General features: G+C 47.0%; 1 protein-coding gene across 3 annotated transcripts in view; it reads left to right on the forward strand.

Moving 5' to 3' along the window:
* ARHGEF6 (Rac/Cdc42 guanine nucleotide exchange factor 6) overlaps positions 1-22148 on the forward strand; it is a 373875-nt gene that overhangs the window by 13864 nt on the left and 337863 nt on the right. For 2 of the 3 annotated variants that reach the window (XR_013981476.1, XM_080990089.1), the window contains exons 3-5: positions 11592-11676; positions 20479-20606; positions 21883-22084. Coding sequence is in view for 2 of the 3 variants with exons in the window: in XM_080990089.1 (XP_080846215.1) it covers positions 11592-11676; positions 20479-20606; positions 21883-22084 (415 nt within the window). In the remaining variant the exon portion in view is untranslated. Of the gene's footprint in view, positions 1-3545; positions 3765-11591; positions 11677-20478; positions 20607-21882; positions 22085-22148 lie in introns of those variants that run through there. The other variant, XM_080990090.1, reaches the window with a different exon arrangement.

The raw sequence follows: 22148 nt of genomic DNA on the forward strand, positions 1-22148 counted from the left end.
GCATTTCATCCTGGCCACATCTTCCAAGGCCACATGGCTGCGATGGAACCAGAGGCAAAAGAGAGATTTCACTGAGATTTGACAAAGCAAGTGGGAGGGATGCTCTGTGTGTGAGAACCCCATGGTTCAAAATAATGTTGCACACCACCCCAGTCTCCGAGCACTGCAAGATTCTAGGGGTTCCAGGCACTCACAAGGGGTTTGTGATTCCTTTTGGAAATGTGGGACAGCAGAGACTGTGGTGTTTTTATGATAGATGGTTTGTTTACACATATATACACATATCTTTTGATGGAGGGGCTCACAGCATTAACATCCCAAAAGGGTCTTGCTTCTCCCATAGCCACAACCTTGGATTCCAGCAGAAATCCAACAGTGCTCTCCGGTCCTCTGCTTACTCCTTTTTGTGCTTCTAGCTCACAGCACAGCAAACTGCCCTCAAACTCGGGGTTTGTCCTTCTCACTATGTAAGAGCTGGAGGAGGGCCCCCACCCATTTTGCATCTGGCACAGAGACCCATTTCCTTTGTTCTCTTAGTGGCCTGTCACCTGGGCAATCGGATGAACACAGGAAGCTAGCCTGATTTATGAAACTTCTAACACTTGCTGGATCCACAGATTAGAATTGTCTGACCTGCAACTTAACACCCCATGCCTTGATTAAATTCTAACACTTGCCAGATCCAGGGATTAAAGGAGTTGGCACCCACAAACTCATAACAATAGATTCTGATGCTGAGTTGTAGCACAAATTATGCCCTTCTTTTGAGTCAAGCTACACAGGGTCCAGAATCAAAGGCACCACTTTTCACAGATGTGTTGTTGCAACATTGCAAAGATGTTGTTTCCAACATCTTGGGAAATGCTAGTTTTGCTGGGTTTAGGGGGGGGAGCCTCAGGCCCAGGGGCTCCAATGTCTCCTTCCGGGCCCCAGTATCTTTCAATGTCTCCTTCCGGGTCCCTTTAGGATTCTTCTCAGGTCACACCCCCTTACTGGCCTTGCTATGCACCCTCCTGGAGAGCTCTTGCCTGGCCTGGAACATGTTCTTGAAAACTCTAATGATGCCCCTTGCTTGCATGGGTGGAGGATGGAGAGGGGCATCTGTGAGTGTGTGAACTAGCCTGCTTTGCAAAGGTAAAAAATTAGCATTTGTTGCTCTGTCCACTTTGGCCTTTGGCCCTGACCAGCACTAGCATGCACCCCCAGGAAGTTTGCCTGGAAGGGAATTGGTTTTTTGGGGTTTTTTTTAAAAGGTACCAGCAGGACAGCAGCAGGAGAAAGAGAGAGAGGAGAAGGAAGAAAATAATAGAAAAAGAAGTTAGTTGTAGCTACATATGGCAACTCCCACCAAGTGCCATATGTGGGGGAACAGTTAATTCTTCTAACAAGAGGTGGGGATGCGAGAAGTGGAAATGCTGTTTCGCAGCCTAATGTGACTGTCACTGAGGCAGAATTGCTTCTGAATATCCCTTGATTTCTGCGCCACAGTAGGGGCTTGATAGAAAACCAAAGCAGATGCCTGGATTTTATCTAGCCATCAGAAGTGGATGATTTTGACATAATGTGGAATGGTGAAATGTCAATTGTGGCATTCCAGTATTCCCCCCCCCCCCAAGGCCCGCTTTGTCCTCCACTGAGTCATGCTGGCAGTCCCTATCAATCAAGCGTAAATGGTTATTATTTATTGGATCTATACCCTTCCATTTACTCGGCAGCAAACAAGGATGCAACTTGAAAACAAAGCAAAAGCATGCTGGAACGGTTAAGGCATTCTAAACAAAAGCAATTGCATTTTTAAAAAAAACCCTACAGGAGCTACAGCGGAAAACATTCCTCCATCCCGTGGTCACGGGGTTGCCAGGACCAGCGTTCTGCAGCCACCAAATGCCTTGGGAAACCCATGATTTGATTTTTTTAAGGTAATAATGCTGGAGATGGCCACATCTCACTGATGACCCAGCACCTTGTGGGATGCCAAAGCTTAGCCACGCACTGGCAGACCGTGAAGATAAATCCGACAGGGTTTTACTGAGAGACAAAACAGGGAAGGTTGACAAGGAGCAGGCAGGTTGGGAGGAACTGCTTCTGAGCTGCGTTTGGCTGGAGGTGCTGGGTGCTTATAAATAAATCAGCATGCAGAAGGTTTTAACACATCCCCAGAAGAAAAGACAAGCCCACTGGGTGTGGCTTGTTGGGCCAGCCACTGACTGCATACAGACTTTGCCAACAAATTCTGGGAACTGTAGTTTACGCCTCACAGAGCTACAATTCCCAGCACCTTTAACTATAGTTCCCCAGGATTCTTTCAGGGAGGGGGTTTGCTCTGGGTGTGCTTCAAAGGTATGGTGTGTACACAGCTGTCTTCTGGTTTAACCTTATGAGTGTAAAATGGATGGTGGGAAGCAACCATTGATGCCACTTTTGAGCTCCTAGACAGGGAAGCGGGATATAAATATAGAGATATATAAATGATGGTGCATGCTCAGATGTACTCTTTTCTTGGCTATCCCTGGCCTTACATGCCTTGGAGAAAGCTAGACTCCTGGATGTCAGAGAATCCTAACATTTTAGAGTTGGAAAGGACCACAAGGATCATCAAATCCAACCCCTTTGCAATCCTTTGCCCAGTTTGTGGCTTGAACCCATGTCCCTGAGATTAAGAGTTTCATTCTCTACCAACTGAGCTCTCTCTCTCTCTCTCTGTGTGTGTGTGTGTGTGTGTGGCAAGGAAGCAGCCTACCTCTTCTTGAAATCCCTGTTTCTTGGGATACCCTTAGTACTCATAATGGACCTGATATGACAGTCCTGGAGCAACCTCTCTCTGCCTCTCTGGCTGTCCTACCTCACAGGGCTGTTGTAAGGGCAAAATGTTAGCGTGAAAGCCAGGCATGCCACCATAAGCTCCTGACAGGAAAGGATGACATATGCAGACTGACACAGAGGCGCCCCCCCCCCATCAAACCCTTATTTCCAGCAAGTAAAACTCTGGGCAAAGGGTAGGAAGGACTGCATCTCAGCAGTGGAGCTGCTTTCCAGGTCCAATCCCCGCTGGCATCTCCACGCAGCACTGGGAAATGAGTCCGTGCCTGACACCCTGGACAGCCGCTGCCATTCAGGGTAGACAATACTGACCTACACAGCTGCCCATGTTCCTGGAATCATAGAATTGTAGAGTTGGGAGGGTCCCCTGAAGGTCGTCAACCCCAACCCCCTGCAGTGCAGGAATCTCAACAAAATCATAATAGAACCCATATCCCGGCTCCCCGCAGGGTTCGTCAAGCTCTGACAGACCCTTGTGGAGAAGGAACCATTTGCGTCCAACTACTATCAGCCCAATGTGTGTGTGCGTGCGCGCGCTAGCGCGCGCCTTCGCTATACTGCCTTCAAGAGAGAAGGCACTCTGCGCACGCCCCGACGCTCTTTGCTCCCGCCCCGAGTTTTGAAGCGACGCTGAAGGAGGCGCGAGGAAGGGGGCGGGTGAGTGCGCGCAGGCTTCGGCAGCGGGCAGCTGGCTTTCCTTCTCCTCCTCCTCCTCCCCTCCGCACCTCGGGGACTCCCGGCTCGGCTGGGGGTGGTGCTCCCGAGTCCCGACCCTGCCTGCCTTGCCGCCGCCGCCGCCTGCCACTTCCCCTTCCTTGCGCCGCCCGCCTGCGATCCAGCTCCGGGTCAGAGCGCGGCGCCTCCCCGGCCCTCCGTCTGCTGCACCCAGCGGCGGCGATTGCTGCCAACATGGGACGTTCGCGGAGCAGAGCCTGAGCAGCCGGGTGAGTGCTTGACCGCCCCCTCCTTCTTCTCCAACTTTTCCTCCGATCCCCCCTTCCTCCTAAGCCCCTCCATTCATGGGCTCGGCGTGGCCCCACCGCCGCGTTCGCCTCGCCTTTCCTGCGCCCCCTCTTCTCCATAGCAGGGGCGCCCATACTTTGCGCGCCTCAGCAAGCCCCTTCTGCGCCCCCGCCATCTCCGCTTGCAGATACCCAGATGTCTGCCTGCGCCCTTCACGTCTCTCATCCACCTTCCCTTTGCCTCTCATCAGCTGGTCTCTTCTGAGATCTGTCCCTCCGTTGGGAGGCTTACTTTCCCCTCTCTGGCCGGTGAGTGCTTGGTCTTTTTGGCCGGGAGAGCTTCGGCTCTTTCCTGCCCGGACCTACATACGAGGGTCAGCTTGTCCCCATGCTTCCCCCTCCAGGCTTCTAACTTCCTGCGCCCTCCTTCCTTCTCCCTCGCTAGGGTCTCTTGCCTCGTCTACTTGCCTTCCCTCCCCGCTTTATTACACCGCTTTCTACCCTGCAGCGGGCAAGAGCACGGGGCACTCCGCATGGGGACTTTACAGAGCAGGAACAGGAGCAGGTCCCTGCCCAGATGAGCTTACAAGGCTAAAATTGGACACACGGGAAACAGCAGTGGAGGCACTGCTAAGCAGGAGCACAGTATGGGGCTATTTCAATTGCACATGCTTTGGGAGAGTTACAGGCTTGCATGGGACTGCCTTGGTCTCTATCACTTCTTTCTCGCAGTGGGGGATGTGAAAGACCACCAGAGAACCCCACTTTGCCACACCCAAACCAACACCCCCAGTGAAACATCCCCTATCCATTGCATCCACAGATGTCTGCCTTTTCTGTCCATTCTGGCATGTGCTGAGTGTTTGCGTTTTCTGTGTCTGACTTCTTATGATCCACACCTCCCAGGTGTATGTGGCTTTTCTGCATGAAACTGCCACAGAGGTGGGGGAAATTTATGGCCCTCCAGATGTTGTTGGACTAAAAACTACAAGAGCAATACTGAGGGGGGGGGGCTGACTGACAGCCAGGTCAACCCCTGGACTGATTGTACATAGGAAGGCAGGCGGCGGGGGGGGGGTGGTACCTGGGGGCCAAATGAGCTTGGTGGCCAATGGATCAGCCTGCATTGAAAGGCTGAAAATTCCAGAAACTGAGATAAATGTGTTTCTTCCAAACCAACCTCTGATAGACTCATAATTTGTGTGAGTGTTTTCTCAAAGAAGATTATACAGTATATGAAAGGCTGTCTGTATTCCACAGCAGCCCATATTTTGGAGTTGGGAACAATTCACTTACCTGAATTTCCTTTAAAAAAACAAAACCAAAAAACCCCCGAACCCAGCCAAGTTTCTAGCTTTTAGGAATACCTAGAAAATTCTATTTTATATACATGTTGCGGGTATGTGTGTTAAGTGCAGTGCACACCTAGCCTGGTTGTTTGTTGTTGGCATCTGTCTGTCTCAGCAGACAACGGAGGAGTGCGCCTTTGGGGGTGAGGTCAGTCTGTTGGGAGGTCGCAGCACCTGCTGTGATTGTAGAGACCAATACGGGAGAGACATGTTTTGTTGCAGCTGGGGCAGATGGAGGCATCCAATTCTGCTACTGCATAGAAGCAAAATGCTGAAAGGGAGCTTTCAGGAAAGATCTGTGAGCAGAATATTGTACTCCTGCTGGTTACTGGTGGGTAGTTTCTGAAAAAGAAAATCCAAAAGACATGAACAGTTATGACACAGTGTCTTTTGTGTGAAGACCTGTACACCAGCCATAGGTAGGTTGAATTCAGTCTTGCTTCTCCATTATTCATGGGCCACATGTGAGTTTTAAAGCAGGAATGGTTCCTCAGGATCTCTGAACAGTTAAGGCAGAGCTTAATGTCAGTGCTTTTTTAAAACAAACAAACAAACAGGAATGCAAGAAGAGCCCTCCTGGATCAGACCAAAGGGGGCCCCATCTAGGCAGGTGGGGGCTTGGTGGGGTATTTAACATTTGTATGTTTTAAAGTCTGGTTGTGAGTTCTTTTTGATTCTACAGTTTTATGTTTTGTAAACCACTTTGAGGGTGTGTGTTTTTTTACACAAGGAAACGGTGTATAAACACTATGGAATGAATGACTGAATGAATGAATGAATGAATAACGCCATTTGCATCTTCTCTGACCATTGGCTAAGCCAGCTGGGGATTATGGGGGTTGTAGTCCAAGAACTCCTTGGGGGTTAAAGAACATTGACCATTATAATGGATAGCCAAAACAGTGCCCTCTAGATATTGTTGGATCCCAGGCCTGATCAGCCCCAAACAACATATCCAGTGGTCAGGACACCACCATGTTGACTGACTCTGGTTGGCTGACTGGCAACCACCCTTTAGAGTCTCTGACAGAGGGAAGAAGACGCCAGGGACTGAACCTGGGATCTTCTGCATGCAAGACAGGTGCTCTACTACTGAGCTACAGCCCCTCCTCTAAATAAAGTGTTCATGTCAACACTGTGATGCAGCAGCAAAAAGAGGGCAAATGCTATTCTAGGCTGCATCAACAGAAATCTAGCGTCCAGATGAAGGGAAATTATAGTACCACTTGGCTATAGTACCACTTCTGCCTTGGTCAGACCACACCTGGAATGCTGTGTCCAATTCTGGGTGCCACAGTTTAAGAAGGACGTTGACAAACTGGAAGGTGTGCAGAGGAGGGCAACGAAGATGATAAAGGGTCTGGAAACCAAGGCTGAAGAGGAAAGGTTGAAGGAGCTGGGTATGTTTAGTCTGGAGAAGAGGAGACTGAGGAGATATGATAGCCATTGTCAAGTATCTCAAGCGCCGTTACATGGAAGAGGGAGCAAGCTTGTTTTCTCCTGTTCCATAGAGTAGGACCAGAACCAATGGCTTTAAGTTACAAGAAAGGAGATTCTGACTAAACATCAGGAAGAACTTTATGACGGTAAGAGCTGTTTTGTATTGGAACGGTCTCCCTCGGGGGGTTGCAGACTCTCCTTCCTTGTAGGTTTTTAAGCAGAGATTGGATGGCTATCTGTCTTGAATGCCCTTGTTGAGAATTCTGCATTTCAGTGGGGTTGGACTAGTAGATGATCGTTTGGGGTTTCTTCCAACCCTAAGATTCTGTGATTCTATGTGAGCAAACACCTGCCTGTTCCTGCTCCACAACTGCTCACATGGATGAAAGCATTTATGGCTGAAAAGTCACACAGAGAGGGAGAGAGAACACACAGGCATTTTTATAGAAGCATAGGGTGCACTTCAACCTAAACATCTCTAAAGGGTCACCTGCAGCTATTATTATTTAAATTAATTTATGTAGCCACTTGGGACGCGGGTGGCGCTGTGGGTTAAACCACAGAGCCTAGGGCTTGCCGATCAGAAGGTCAGCGGTTCAAATCCCCGCGAAGGGGTGAGCTCCCATTGCTCAGTCCCTGCTCCTGCCCACCTAGCAGTTCAAAAGCACGTCAAAGTGCAAGTAGATAAATAGGTACCACTCTGACGGGAAGGTAAATGGCATTTCTGTGCGCTGCTCTGGTTCACCAGAAGCGGCTTAGTCATGCTGGCCACATGACCCGGAAGCTGTACGCCGGCTCCCTTGGCCAGTAAAGTGAGATGAGCACCGCAACCCCAGAGTTGGTCACGACTGGACCTAATGGTCAGGAGTACCTTTACCTTTATGTAGCCACTTATCTACCGATAAGCACATAATCCTTGTGTGACTTGCAGCAGAACAATGTTTAGAAGCACAACATGGAGTAGTTCAAAATCATCAATGGACATCGAAAGACAGTGGGGAGGAGGAGCACTTTCTTTATGTAGGACCTTTGTTGAACTTACTGAAATTACCCGAATCTAATGCTCACCTTTTTTGGCCAAATTACGTTGCGAAAATTAAGGTTCGCATTAGATTTGATGGTACATTAGACTTGAGTAAATACGGTAGGTTCCAGCAGATGCTCTCAGCATCCTTAGAGGGGAGAAACATAGGAATAGCTCATATGGCATGTTGTTGTTGTTGTTGTTGTTGTTTAGTCGTTTAGTCGTGTCCGACTCTTCTGACCCCAGGGACCAGAGCACACCAGGCCCTCCTGTCTTCCACTGCCTCCCGCAGTTTGGTCAAACTCATGCTGGTAGCTTCGAGAACACTGTCCAACCATCTCATCCTCTGCTGTCTCCTTCTCCTTCTGCCCTCCATCTTTCCCAACAGCAGGGTCTTTTCCAGGAAGTCTTCTCTTCTCATGAGGTGGCCAAAGTATTGTAGCCTCAGCTTCAGGATCTGTCCTACTAGTGAGCACTCAGGGCTGATTTCCTTAAGAATGGATAGGATTGATCTTTTTGCAGTCCCTGGGTCTATGGATGAAATGAGGATATCATGCACTTTCTGTTGTTTTCCCTTTATATATGATGCCCAGAGAAAAATTCTTCTCTCTTATTTTTTCTTGGTTCTCAAATTGACCCCCCCACCCCCTGTCCCGGAAGTGATAGTTGAGCTCTTAGCCAATAAATATATGCAAATTACAACACCTGGTAGCCAAATTTGCTCTGGGAGCTAAGAAGCTTTGCTCCAGTTATGTTAATGCATTGAAATTTTAAACTTACAGACTTCAGTTGTGTGATTTTGCCTTGCTTTTGCCCTTTTGTCATTCATTGTGAAGGCCTCGGCTATATACAGTCAATTGGCATAATAGAGGCAACATAAAATAAAATTTAAAAGCCTGGGTGAATGAAAATATGTTTGCCTGTTGTTGCTGAGAGGTATCAGGTGAGGAGGGTGCTGCTACCAAAAAAGTCCCTTTCCTGGGAAAGACTCTCTGTTTGAAATCCTGGTGATCCGCCGTCACTCGGCAACATGGAGCTCAGTGGACCAAGGCAGCTTCCTATAGCCCTAAACAGCTGGAGCAGGCCCCCTGAAGGTGGTCTTTAACATTTTGGGATTCCAGATGTTGGACTACAATTCCCGCCCGTCAGCTTTAACTCTTAGCCATGCTGACTGGGGTTTGTGGGAGATGTAGTTCAGCAAAACCAGGAGGGCTGGGTGATACCCAGCTAACTCATTAACATCCATTGACATCAAGGGATATATAAACCAAACCCATTGATTTCACGGGGTCTTGACCAACACTGATCATCATCTGACTACAACCATACATAAGAGTCTACAAGGGTCTTACAGTCATCTTCAGAAATCTAGCTCTTCGGCTCACTCACTGGGGAGATCAGAGTGGCCGGCTACCAGGCGCAGGGCTTTTTGGGTGGTGGCCCCATCCACATTTCCTGAATTCTCTTCCCATGAAGCTCTGTCCTGCTCTTCCCCCTCCTCCCTCCTTTCAAAGGGTGCTGAGACCTTTTCTGTCCCTCAAGGCCTCTTATTAGGAATTTCCACTGCCCTGGCATGTTTGGAGGGTAGAAGGTTTGCTTTTGCACTGTATTTAATGGACACTACTATGGTCGGGTAACTTCACTGGATCTACTCTGAGTAGGACTCAATTGAATAAAACCTGTGGTCTTTACTTGGATTTAAAATTGGGTGGGGCTTTTTTTGTTTGGCATGAGCTGCTTTTGTGGGATGGTAATAACTGTACAGGCAACAACCTTTTACGTTTGTCCGACATGTGCATGACGATGCGCATGTGCATCACCACAACCCAGAAGTGACTGGCAGAGCAGGGCAGGGGGCATAGCAGGGTGTAAGGAGCTCATGCATGCTCCACTGACATGCATGGGGCGGGGCGGGGCGGGACGGGGCGGGGCTCTGAATGTCCTCCCCACACAAAATGGCCGTTATCTGTAATAAAAATAAAAATAAATAAAGCCAATTGCACCCTCCCCTCCAAGACTATCCCCACGTAGCTCAGGCCATGAGGAAAGCCATGCATAGGGAGCAAGACACTAGGAGATACGTGGCCCAAAATTCCCTGCAGCTTCATTAACTCCAGATGTTTCAAGGGAACCAAATTGTGGGTGAAAGGGAGAGGCACATTGGCGCAAAATTACCCACAACCTAGCACACACTTCAGTATGATTTCATTGCCCACTTTGCAGTCGGCTGTGCAGATAGGCTGAAAATAAACTTGCCCCCTCCCCTCCCGATTCAAATTATAGTTTGGAGCCTGAGGGCGTGGTGGGAGAAACGCTTGCCTGCCTTGTGGTCTCAGAGTGGCCACCAAGGAGAGCCTTCGTGAAAGCCAAAGCCACAGAGGCAACTGGCAGTTCTCAAGGGGTACAGCTGCAAAATTGCTGGCATGGGGAGCGAGATGTTCCTTCCTCCCTGCCCTGCACACATCTAGTATTGCGCAAACCACTGAGACTTTTGTCACGAGGCAGGACGTGCTCACTAACAAAAGAATTTTTTTCTAAAAAACTAACCTGTTGCTTTTAAAGAATTCGTTGATCAGTAAACTCTGCGTAATTTTTTCATGTAGCTCAAAACAGCCATTCGGAAGGAAGGAGGGAGAGGGAAATGTTTATTTCCTTTAATTATAAATGTTTACAACTCACTTACTTGAGTGGCCACATTATTAAGGGCTAAAGGGTATGAAAAGTATTGTGGGATTGATTGGGGGGGGGCTTGGGGTATGTTATAAGGCAGTAAATCAGTTTCTAACACGATTTTAAGCTTGAAATACACTATGGGTTCTGACCTACTCCAAGTAGACCCTTTGAAATTAATGGACCTAAGTAAGTTGCAATCATTCATTCCAATGGGTCTACTCTGAATAGGACTAGCATTGGATACAACTCGTTTTTGTTTTATTTAAAAAATACATATGATGGCATTTAGAACGTTTGCCCTCACAGCACCCCTGCGGTGCAGGCCAGTGTTCAGACCATGTCCTTTATTTGCTTAAAATGAAAGATCAGCACGAAACAGCCAAGTGACCTGCGCAAAACATCATCAACAACAAAAGGTATCTGGTACTGTTATATGGATGGGAAGCTGAGGCTGAAGGCAAATGCTTGCCCACCATGGACTCTGAGCTCAGGGCAGAATGGTGGGTAGCTGAAGCTAGAGAAAGACTAGGGTCACATTAGCCAGGATTCTCCTAAGGGCATACTACAGTGAGGTCGTTACCCCCTGGCATCTCTGCACAGAAACCCTGGGAACTGGAGTGAAAGCCCAGTTCTCTTTTAGACCAGCAATGTGATGCTTATGATTCCAGTCTTTTTCGGAAGGCAGGAAGCAGTAATGCAGTTAAGCATTTTCAAACTCTGGACTTAATGGTCTTATGGAACACGCCCACCTGTAGGTGACATCTCCTCTCTTTGCTTTATTTAAAATGTGCTATGCCAGCCCCAGCTGCATTTAGGGGGGGCCCAGGCTCATTGTCCTGAGTTCAGTCCTGGCAGCACCAAGGGAGAACCTAGGAGCTGCATTTTACCAGGGCAGGCAATTTGCCCATCTGCTATGTATTTCCTGCACTGACTGGCAGCTGCTGCCAAGGGTCAAGCAGAGGCATAATATCTTCTGCTTCAATTTTCTTTTTAAACTGGAGATGCCAGGGATTGAACCTCAGATCTTCTGAGTGCAAAGCAGTGGGTCAAATAATTCTAGCCTCCCTTTTCTATATATTTTTAAAGCTTTTCTACCCCACTTGCCTGCTGAGGTGTTCTGGAGAACTTGAAAGCTTGGCACATTTTTATGAGTTTTAAAATGTATTTTTTGATTATGTCTTGATAGCTTTGTCTCATTCATTTAATATGGCTGCAAAGTGGGAGCTTGAATGACTGACCTGATGTTCCTTTCTCTCTCTCTCTCTCTCTCTCTCTCTCTCTCTCTCTCTCTCTCTCTCTCTCTCTCTTTTTTTCTGGCCACAGTTGTTTGATGCACACGATCTATACACGGGAGACAATTTCCCCCAGGTGCTGAATACCCTTGCAGCTATAAACAAGGCTACAGAAGGTAAGAAGAAGGGGGGGGAATAGTTGAATTGAATGAAATGTTCACTGTGGCGATGGAATGATAAAATTAAATACACTATTGAAGTCATACAACTGGTTAAAAAAAATTTAAACTGAGAATCCAACAAAACATTTCTCCTAACCTGCACTGAAGTCAGATAATTTTTAAAATTTTTTTGCAACCTCCTGTGTAATATGGGAAGAAACATTCCTGAAGCAAAAGAATTCCAAATCTGCAGAAGATCTTCCTAGCAGGGTTCTTCATAGGGGGAGAATCAGTCCCTCTCTGTGCTCTCATTATACAAGTTACAAAGCAAACGAACCTGATCAACATACCGTACTCTGTTGCTGCAGCTACACACAGAAAATGACATTCGTTGACCAGGATATTATTAAATCATCTGTTTATCAATGCAGAGAGTAGCACATGAATGCTCTCCTTGATTTGGAGACAGTCAGTTTATGCATGTATGAAGCGCTAACAATATTATTAAGGAGTAATGGAGAACAAAATCCATCAGCTGCAGTTCTCAGATACTGTATATCTAAGCCTATCTATCTCTGTGATAATAAGAGAATTAGGCCTTCTTTCAACTGTCAGTTGTCTACACACCCAAAAGAGTTTTCTCCATGTGTCTTTTCGGCTGAATGTCTCTACCAGAAGCATCTCCCAGCCCCCATCATTGCAGCGTTTGCACTTCCCCATTGGTAGTTTCAGTGCGAGATCCAATTTCGGTTCATCAGGTGCAAAGCAGGCAATGTCCCTTGTGCCTTTAAAGAGGTGTGGCCAGTTTGCTGAAGCAGCCTGTCAGTGCAGAAGTGAGAAAGCGCAGCATCTTTTTCCGCTACAGCGCAACTGCTTCATGTACAACTGAGTTCTTTCTTTTGTTGTGAAGAAGCAGGAGCAATCAGAACACGCACACACAAACATCCTCCTGCAATGGTACAGTCTTGGAGAAGCTGCACCACCTAATTGTTGAGTATATAAATTGGCTTTTGCACCAATCCAACGAGGCGAATATATTCCTTTTATTATTGTACCCCTATATTAAATTTTATAGTCCTATTCTTTTTTCCCCTTTAACCAAACTCTCATGACCTCGACTGTTAAGCAGGACAAATCCCATATCTAAATGCTAGGAAACAAACCTTACACTTAAACAGCTCAGGACCACAATACTCAAGGACCGCCTCTCCCCATATGAACTGACCTGCACCCAGTGATCATCACCTGAGGCCCTTCTTCACGTGCCTCTTCCATGAGAGGTCTGTAGGGTGGCAACATGAGAATGGGCCTTCTCTGCAATGGCTCCCCATTTGAGGAATCCTCTCCCCAGGGATGTTCGCCGGGTGCCTTCATTATAGATATTTATGCACTAGGTGAAAATGTTCCTTTTCAACGAGGTCTTTAACTGATTATTGTTCTATGGCCTTTTACATGCACGTGGGGGGCGGGAGTTGTTTTCTTTTTGTTTTAACTATTTATCTTTGTGCTTTTATCCTGTATTTTTATCTTGTGAACTTCCCTGAGATCTTTGCATAAAGGGAGGTACATATTGCTCTGCTTTCCTTTGGACCACTTCAGCAAGGCCAAGGGGTGTGTCTTGCTGTCAGGGTTGTGCCCTGGAGAGGTCACTTTGGCACTGCTAATGCAATGGTTTGACTTCACCCCCCAGAGATGCAGTCCATTGTCTCTTGAGACAGAAGGATGCCATCAGCCTACTGGTGTGAGTGAAATTTACCGTGACATAGCTGTAAATTGGTACCCCGGTGTGAAAGGGGGCAGAAGCACTAGCCTTACAGGGTTCGTCCATACTTTTGCTTGATCTGTATTCTGATTGTATTGTGTACTGATTGGGGGTTGGACTAAATGACCCTTGGGGTCCCTTCCAACACTACCATTTTATGGTTTTCTGGGCCCAATACCTTTTCTCATTATTACATGGCTGTGCTTTGCAAAAATCTTAACTTACCTGCTGAATTGTGGAAAATCCAGAGAGAGGTTTTGCTTAACCAAGCTTCAGTTCAGCAGGTAAGACTGGGTTTTTGCAAAGTTCAACCATGGAACAAGAAAAGCGCTCAGACCAGGGGGAATTAATAGGTGTGCAGTACGATCAGCTTCTCATGCAAAAGTGTGGCTGAACCCTGAATAAGTAAAACTAACAAAATAAACCCCACGTGTGAATGCAACTCTATTGTTACTGGAGAAGGCAGCAAATCCAGAGCTGTTATTATTGCCAGATATTTGGCAAGCAGTGCCCTTCCTGCCGAGTTGTCTGGCTGGCAAAGCGCAATGGAACCCAATGTTTAAAGTTTAAATCCTTACAAAATGCAAACAGTGAATTGTCAATGTATGTTGCCGAACAGACGTTTCAGCTAAATTCTAACCAGATTCTAATAATAGACTTTGGCTCCAGTGTCTCAGCATGCATCATTTTGCTTGCAGAGTTCTGTCTAGAATAAATCAATGGACTGTTTGGGAGAAAGCATGGCAGGGTAGTGCCTTGTTACGGCTGTGAGTTCTGTATTTGTGGTTGGTATTTAGATACTGGTGGTTGCTGATCTTTTGTTTTCTGCCGGAAGGAACTGGGAAACAGGCAATGAAACCACAGACCTTTGCAGTTCAGTACAGCTTATCGAGAAATGGTGAAGAGATATCTTTTGGACAGAGAGGGGCATTGTTATAATACCTGAGGCATAGGCCCTCAACACAAAACCTGCATAGAATTTGCATATGCTAACGTAGATATATAAGAGGTTATATGCACTGTTACTCATACACATAGGAGACCCACTGAAATTAATGGACACTATTAACTTAGGTCCATTAATTTTAATTATTTTTACTCTGAGTAACAAAAAGAAGGTCCCCAAATATGAATACCGAAAGACCAAAAGCAAAAGAAAGGATATACAGTGGTGCCCCGCAAGACGAATGCCTCGCAAGACGAAAAACTCGCTAGATGAAAGAGTTTTCTGTTTTTTGAGTCGTTCCGCAAGACGAATTTCCCTATGGGCTTGCTTCGCAAGACGAAATGTCTTGCGAGTTCTTGCGAGTTTGTTTGCTTTTTCTTAAAGCCGCTAAGCTGCTAAGCCGTTAATAGCCGCTAAGCCGCTAATAGCCGCTAAGCCGCTAATAGCCGTGCTTCGCAAGACGAAAAAACCGCAAGACAAAGAGTCTCGCGGAACGGATTAATTTCGTCTTGCGAGGCACCACTGTAATGGAATCATAGAATTGTGGAGTTGGAAGTGACTATAATGGTCACCTAGTTCAACCTGCTAAATAATGAATAATGATTATTTAAACTTGGAGTATATGCATATTCAAATAGTCATTATTTTTGAAATCTTTTCATTGTATCTTGAATTCCTGTGACCTTGTATTTTTGTTCTCTTCTCTCAGTAAAACATAGTAGCATACAGCCATGTATATGTGTGTAATTATATTACTAGCAAAAAGTGCCTAGCATTGCTCAGGTATGATAAGAAAACAAATCAAAACAGTGCAATTTTGAAAGGGTCATCTTGATACCAGGTGGTGCCTTATGATATCCAAATATATCCCCACTCCTCCATTTCAGGAACCATCACAACATATGGGTGACTGCATCTTCAGAGGTGTCCAAACCAGTGAAGCTTGGAATGGTTTGGTCCACCATCTTGATTCAAAATGGTGTCTAGTGGTATTCAAATGTATACAGAAACCTGCTCCCCCCATGTTGGGCAACATTATCAAAATGCGTATGCTGAACTTTACAAGAAGATAATGTCTTTATCTCAGCAGTGAGAGCTAGCAACTTATGAGGAAGCCATGCATAGGTAATGTTAGGTGCTGCCCTTCCCCAGTTATAGATGTGTGCAGGAGAGGATCAGGTATCCTGCCCCGGGCAGAGTTCACACAGAGAACTGGGAAAGCAAAGTGAGAGTTCAAGCAAGGAACTAGACCCATGGAGACCTCTGGCTGGATCTGTATGACCAAGAGAAGTAGACCAGCAAAATGCTAGAGCCAACTGAAGGAGGCTGCAGGCAGGTCAAGATGGAGTCTCTGATGCCTGGGGATATCAATGGCCATTGGACGAGCTACTGAGGGTCCCCTTACACTGAGGGTTTCAACAGGGTGGTGTCTTCTGGAGGTAACTCCTGCCCTCAGGACTTCCTTGTCTCCTCTTCATCACAGAGGGTCTGTCTTCTGGGGTGTGACACCTTGCTGGTAAGAAATAATAAAAAGGGGAAGAAATAATAATTAGGCCCCCTAATAATTAGGGTTGGTGATAGAGCATCTGCTTTGCCTGCAGAAGGTCCCAGCATGTCCCTGCCTCAGATGCTCCAGAGCTGCTGCCAAGTGGTGCAGATGCTACTGAGCCAAATGGGCCAATGGTCCGATTTGGAATAAGACAGCTTCGTTTCTGGTACTAAGGCTCAATGTTAGAACACTTGCATTGCCTTCAGAAAGGCCCAGGTTCAATCCCCTGGGGCACCTCCAGGTCGGGCTGGGAATGTCCCCTGTCTCAAATGCTTGAGAGCAGCTGCCAGCCAGTGTAGTCAATACAGAGCTAGACGGACCCATGGTCTGTAAGGCAGCTTCCTGTGTTCCCATGACACGCTGGCAGCCCTTGGGCAGCAGGAGCTGTGTGAGGTTGGATCATCTTTTGCCCTCCAACAGCAAGCCATCCTTGGCAGCATGCCACCCTGGAGGGAAAATAACGTGGGCTGTGAACGTGATGCATCTTCAGCAAGCAGCTTCCTTGGAGCGCACGATGTAAGCTCGGTATTTTGATCTTTCAGGATTCGCCTTTGAATCCGAGGGGGGAAATGAAACTCCAGAGTGTTGCATTGCATAGAATGTGATTGCAAGATTCGGGGGGGGGGGGCAGTATATAGCACTGATGTGTTGTGGGGAGGGTTGCCTTCCACAGTCAGTGGAAGGAAGGCGGCAGTGCAAGGGCAGTGGGTTGGAAACAGAACCCCTCCATCTGCGATCCCTCCCACTTCTCCGCAAACAGCTGTGGTGACTTGCATCAAATGTCAGCATGTTTTTCAGTCGTGTGCAGAGTGTGGGTTTTGCGTACAATCCGTTGTTCTGCCAAAATCCAGGGTCCTGTTTGGCAAGCAAATCATGCAGAGCAGTGAGCAATTCGACCTGCTCTCTGTGGAAGAAACCCTCCCCTCCCCTCCCCTGATCTTGGAAATGGCTTGCAACAAAATTGCTCTCCATAGGAGAGGCCCCTGGAAAGCTTGGTGTAGTTGCAGCAAGGGCAAGAGCTGGGAGGTACAGATCAGGGTTTTCTCCTTCCACCCCCAGCCCACCTAGCCAAGGAATCTGCCACTTTGGTGTGCGAGCACACGCCCCATCTTATGTGGGAACAAGTCTGCACTTTGCTATAGGTCAGAGGGAGAGTGCATGATTTGAGCGCCAAAGGTCCATCTCCAAGTAGGGCTGCAGATGTCTCCATCTGAAATCCTGGAAAGTGTTGCAAGCCACTTGTAGTGTTTCTCAAGCTTGGGTTGCACTACAACTCCCATCATCCCTAGCTAGCAGGACCAGTGGTCGGAGATGATGATGGGAAATGTAGTCCAACAACAGCTGGAGACCCAAGTTTGAGAAACACTCCCACAGTGTAGACACTACTGAGCTAGATGGACCCATGGGCTGATTCAGGATAGGGCAGTTTCCGATGTTCCTATGACAGACTGTAGAGGAAGAGCTGTGGCTCAGTGGTAGAGCAACTGTCTTGCATGCAGGAGGAGGAGTGGGAGACACTTCCTGCCTGAAACTCTGGAGAGCTGCTGACAGTCCATGTGAAACGTTACTGAGATAGGTGAACCAAAAGTTCCATGACCCTACAAACTTTTTGTTACGAGATTTCCGATCAGTGCAAGGAGAATTTAAGCTGTCAGACTTAATGGGCTTTAAAAGAAAACCAAACAAAAACCATAGGGTTTGTATCCAGTGCTAGTCCTACTCAGAGGAGACCCGCTGAAGTTAATGGACACGAGTAACTTGGGTTCATTCATCTCAGTGGATCAGCTGCATGCAACCCTAAATGGAGAAGGAATAGAAATCGAAACATAACTTCTGCTAAAGAGACGACTGTGCAGACTTTAATGCCACAGTAGCTAAAATATATTTAAATGACACAATAAAATAATGAATACAAATACTTAAAATGCAATAATATATCCAAATGAATTCTTTGATCCACAAATGAGTGTGAGAAACAGTAAGACCAAACATGTTTCAACCTAGGGGTGTCTTCTTCAGTGGTCCACAATTCCTGCCTCCCTACAATTTATCACAGAAAGGCTAAAAGAGTATTAGGCAGATTCATGACACTGTGCATGTTAACCAAGATGGCTAAATTTATTTTAACTCATAAAATGCATATATATACTCCTTGATTGTTAAAAAAAAGTCAAATAGGATTATGTAAAAAATAAAACAAAATTATCAGTAAAAATGATTTAAAACATTCATAAATCATTAATGATAAGCTAAAAACCAGATTAAAACATACCTCAACATTCTGCATGTCTGGATAGACTTTTCTAAGCCAGTAATGTTTTTAACAGGTGGTGCCTGCCTATATCAATAGGCAGGGAGTTCCAAAGAATGAGTGCAATCACACTAAAATAACAACTTCTTATAAATGCAGAATGAGTATTATGTTGCACCTGTAACAGTGCAGGTTGCACAGATTGAAGCCATTGAGTGGGCATATATGTGAGTAAAGCAATCTTGCAGGTGAGTTGTTAAGAGCCTTATAACAGTGGTTCTCAAAGGTGTGATGTGCCACGCTGGTGTGGCAGGAGAGGATGGCAAGTGTGGCAGGACAACCAACATCATATTTTGGGAATGATTCATGTTCTTGCGTAGCTCAGCTGCATTGTTCTTTTACTTCCTGGATGTCCCATGATTATAAAGTAAAAAAGGGTAAAGGGACCCCTGACCATTAGGTCCAGTCATGACTGACTCTGGGGTTGCAGCGCTCATCTCGCTTTACTGGCCGAGGGAGCCGGCGTACAGCTTCCGGGTCATGTGGGTACTCAGATATATTTTTCTTAATACACATCCTGTTTTCCTGTTTTCACCAGCTATAAGATTATATCACTGAGTAGAATGTCACGGCTCTTTTGCAAAGCACCTGGCTTTGCAGCTTATCTCCTTCTGCATCCCAGGGCAACTGCGTAGGATGATTAACGTGAATGAAAAGATGAGCTGTTGCTGGCTGGCAGGTAGGCGCTGGGTGCTGTCAGACCTCCAAGTGTCTCCATTTTCCAGGGACACTCCCAGATTTACAGAAGCCTTCCCGGTTTCTGATTTGATCCCAGAATGTCCTGCTTTTTCTTAGGAAGTCCCTATTTGCATCAGATAAATATACTGGAGGGTATGGTAAAGGTAAAGGGACCCCTGACCATTAGGTCCAGTCGTGGCCGACTCTGGGGTTGCGGCTCTCATCTCGCTTTACTGGCCAAGGGAGCTGGCGTACAGTAATGTGGCCAGCATGACTAAGACACTTCTGGTGAACCAGAGCAGCACACGGAAACACCGTTTACCTTCCCGCCAGAGTGGTACATATTTATCTACTTGCACTTTGACGTGCTTTCGAACTGCTAGGTTGGCAGGAGCAGGGACCGAGCAACGGGAGCTCAACCCGTTGCAGGGATTCGAACCGCCGACCTTCTGATTGGCAAGTCCTAGGCTCTGTGGTTTAACCCACAGCGTTGTGTTCTATTATAAATCAAGCACTGTTGGGAGTTGTTTCATTTTCCAATGTAGTTCTTATCAATTAAAAAGTCATTGTGGCATGAACAAATTTTTAATCTGAAAGTGTGGCGCAGAGGAAAAAAGTTTGAGAACCACTGCTTTGTTGTCTACCAGCTGCTTCTGGTACGCAGGCTGAGACCCTACCTGCCCGCGGACTGTCTCGCCAGAGTGGTGCATACTCTAGTTATCTCTCGCTTGGACTACTGCAATGCACTCTACGTGGGGCTACCTTTGAAGGTGACCCGGAAACTGCAATTAATCCAGAATGTGGCAGCTAGACTGGTGACTGGGAGTAGCCACTGGGACCAGATAACACTGGTCCTGAGGGATCTGCATTGGCTCCCAGTACATTTCCAAGCACAATTCAAAGTGTTGGTGCTGACCTTTAAAGCCCTAAATGGCCTCGGTCCAGTATACCTGAAGGAGCATCTCCACCCCCATTGTTCAGCCCGGACACTGAGATCCAGTGCCGAGGGCCTTCTGGCACTTCCCTCCCTGCAAAAAGTGAGGCAGCCCTGTGTAGGGAAGTTTTTAATGTTTGATCTTTTATTGTGTTTTTAATATTCTGTTGGGAGCTGCCCAGAGTGACTGAGGAAACCCAGCCAGATGGGTGGGGTATAAATAAAATTATTATTTTTATTATTATTACACCATGAACTTGGCCAAGTAGCACATTGGCAAGCATTGCAGATTTCTGAACACAGGCATTGTATGCTGATAAGGCCTCATTCCTGTCAACAATTGCAGAGCAGCATTCTGCACTAACTGCAGCTCCAGATCAAGCACAAGGGAAGTCCCACATAGAGCACTGCAGTACTCCAGCCTTGAAGTAACCAGTGCACGAGGCAGGATACCTCTGGATACTGGCCACTGTGAAGCAACAGCCAGGGTGGGCTCTTGCCTTCAAGACCCAGTTATGGGCTTCCCATAACAGGCATTGATTTGATGGGCTGCTGGCCTGACCAGCAGAGTGGCTCTTCTTACATTCCCAGTGCTGACTTTTACAGTATTCATGTTGTTTTCTTTGTCTTTAAACAGATCGGAGCGCCACCAGGCCATGCTTCAATCTGTTGCCGCCTAGTTCCGCTGCGGGTGACGGCCATCCCTCGATGCAAACAACATCTCCTAAGTCGCCAAAAGCACTGCACGGGCAGTCAAAAGTAGTGGTAGGTTTTGTTCAAAATCTACCCCAGGATCCTGGGGAGACAGAAAGTGAAGAAGAAGCAAGGAGTCTAAGGTTTCAGCCTATGCAAGTTCTGTGGCCTGGGGGGGGGGGGGGGAGGAAGGTCTAAGGGGCAGAGAAATTTCCCAGCTTCAAGCCCACTTTCCCCAAGAATAAGCTGCTGCCTCCTCCCCACCCCACCAGAAAACCTCCCCCACAAATCTGCAGCATGGGAATGCTAACATTGGTCTACCCTACAGGGTTGTTGCAAGGGCAGGTGAAAGTGCATAGCTGAAGCATATGAATGTAGGGATGGCCTTCAGCTTAGACAGCTACTGGCCACGATTGAGATGTTCTACCTCCACTCATTCAAACGTAGCTTTGCCTCTGAATGCTAGTTGCTGGGAGCCACAAATGGGGAGTGTTGTCGCTGAGCTCAAATCCTGCCTGTGGTCGTCCCCTTAGGATGTCGACTGCGAGAACAGGATGCTTCCTGATCTGGCAAGGCTCTTCTAGCATTCATCATTTCTGCAGAGCACTTTTGAGAGTAAAAAATGCTGCTTAAAAGCTGAGGAACCTGAGATGGCTCAGTCAGTAGAGCACGAGACTCTTAATCTCAGGTTGCAGGTTCGAGCCCATGGTTAGGCGAAAGATTTCTGCATTGCAGGGGGTTGGACTTGATGAACCTCACGGTTCCTTCCAGCTCTATGATTCTATGATTTTATTTTTCCTGACCGCAATGACTTGCCTACCCAAAACATGCAGAACTTATTGTCCGGGGCTGGCAGGATGCTGTGTGCACGGGGCTGGAGTCTGACTATGGATTTGTGGGGAAGTGTATCAGCCAGGAGGAAAAAGTCACAGACAGGGGAAGCTTCAGAGCTGTAGGGTGCAGTACTGGAGGAAGAGGAGGAAGAGGCAGGTTGGGTAAGTGAAGGGCTGGATGCTTCCCCGCCCTTTCTTGCACTGTTGTTTCCCAGAACCAGGAGGGGATTGAAGAGGGAAGCACAGCGGCAGCTTCCATGCAGGTGGAAGGAGTGTGTAGCCCCCTGTTGCTGCAGGTGCTCCGTAGAGCACAGACCTTGGAATAGCTGCCTAGATGCTAGATTGGTGTGATTAGATATCCAGAGCTGTAGAAGCAGCTGTTAATGTTCTCCTTGACAACAAAGAGTTACCCTTCAGCAGTGCTGAGAAGCGGCCTTGGCATTTATTTCCTTGTTTGTTTGTTTGTTTGTTTGTTTGTTTCCATCATCATTTATCTTGATGTTCCTGTGCATTAGGAGATGACTGAAAATGGCAATCACCAGATGTTGGTCAAGGTCCGATTCCAGTTTAAGCAGACCAATGAAGACGAGCTGTCAATCAACAAAGGTGACATCATTAACGTCACCCGGGTCGAGGAAGGAGGCTGGTGGGAGGGGACCCTTAATGGGAAGACAGGCTGGTTCCCCAGTAACTACGTCAGAGAAATTAAATCTACTGGTAAGAGAACCCAATTGGTATTAATATTAACTGTTACTCTTTTTCTTCTTCCGCTTATGGGGCT

This window comes from Podarcis pityusensis (assembly GCF_964106645.2).
Source record: "Podarcis pityusensis genome assembly, chromosome: Z".
Lineage (NCBI taxonomy): Eukaryota > Metazoa > Chordata > Lepidosauria > Squamata > Lacertidae > Podarcis > Podarcis pityusensis.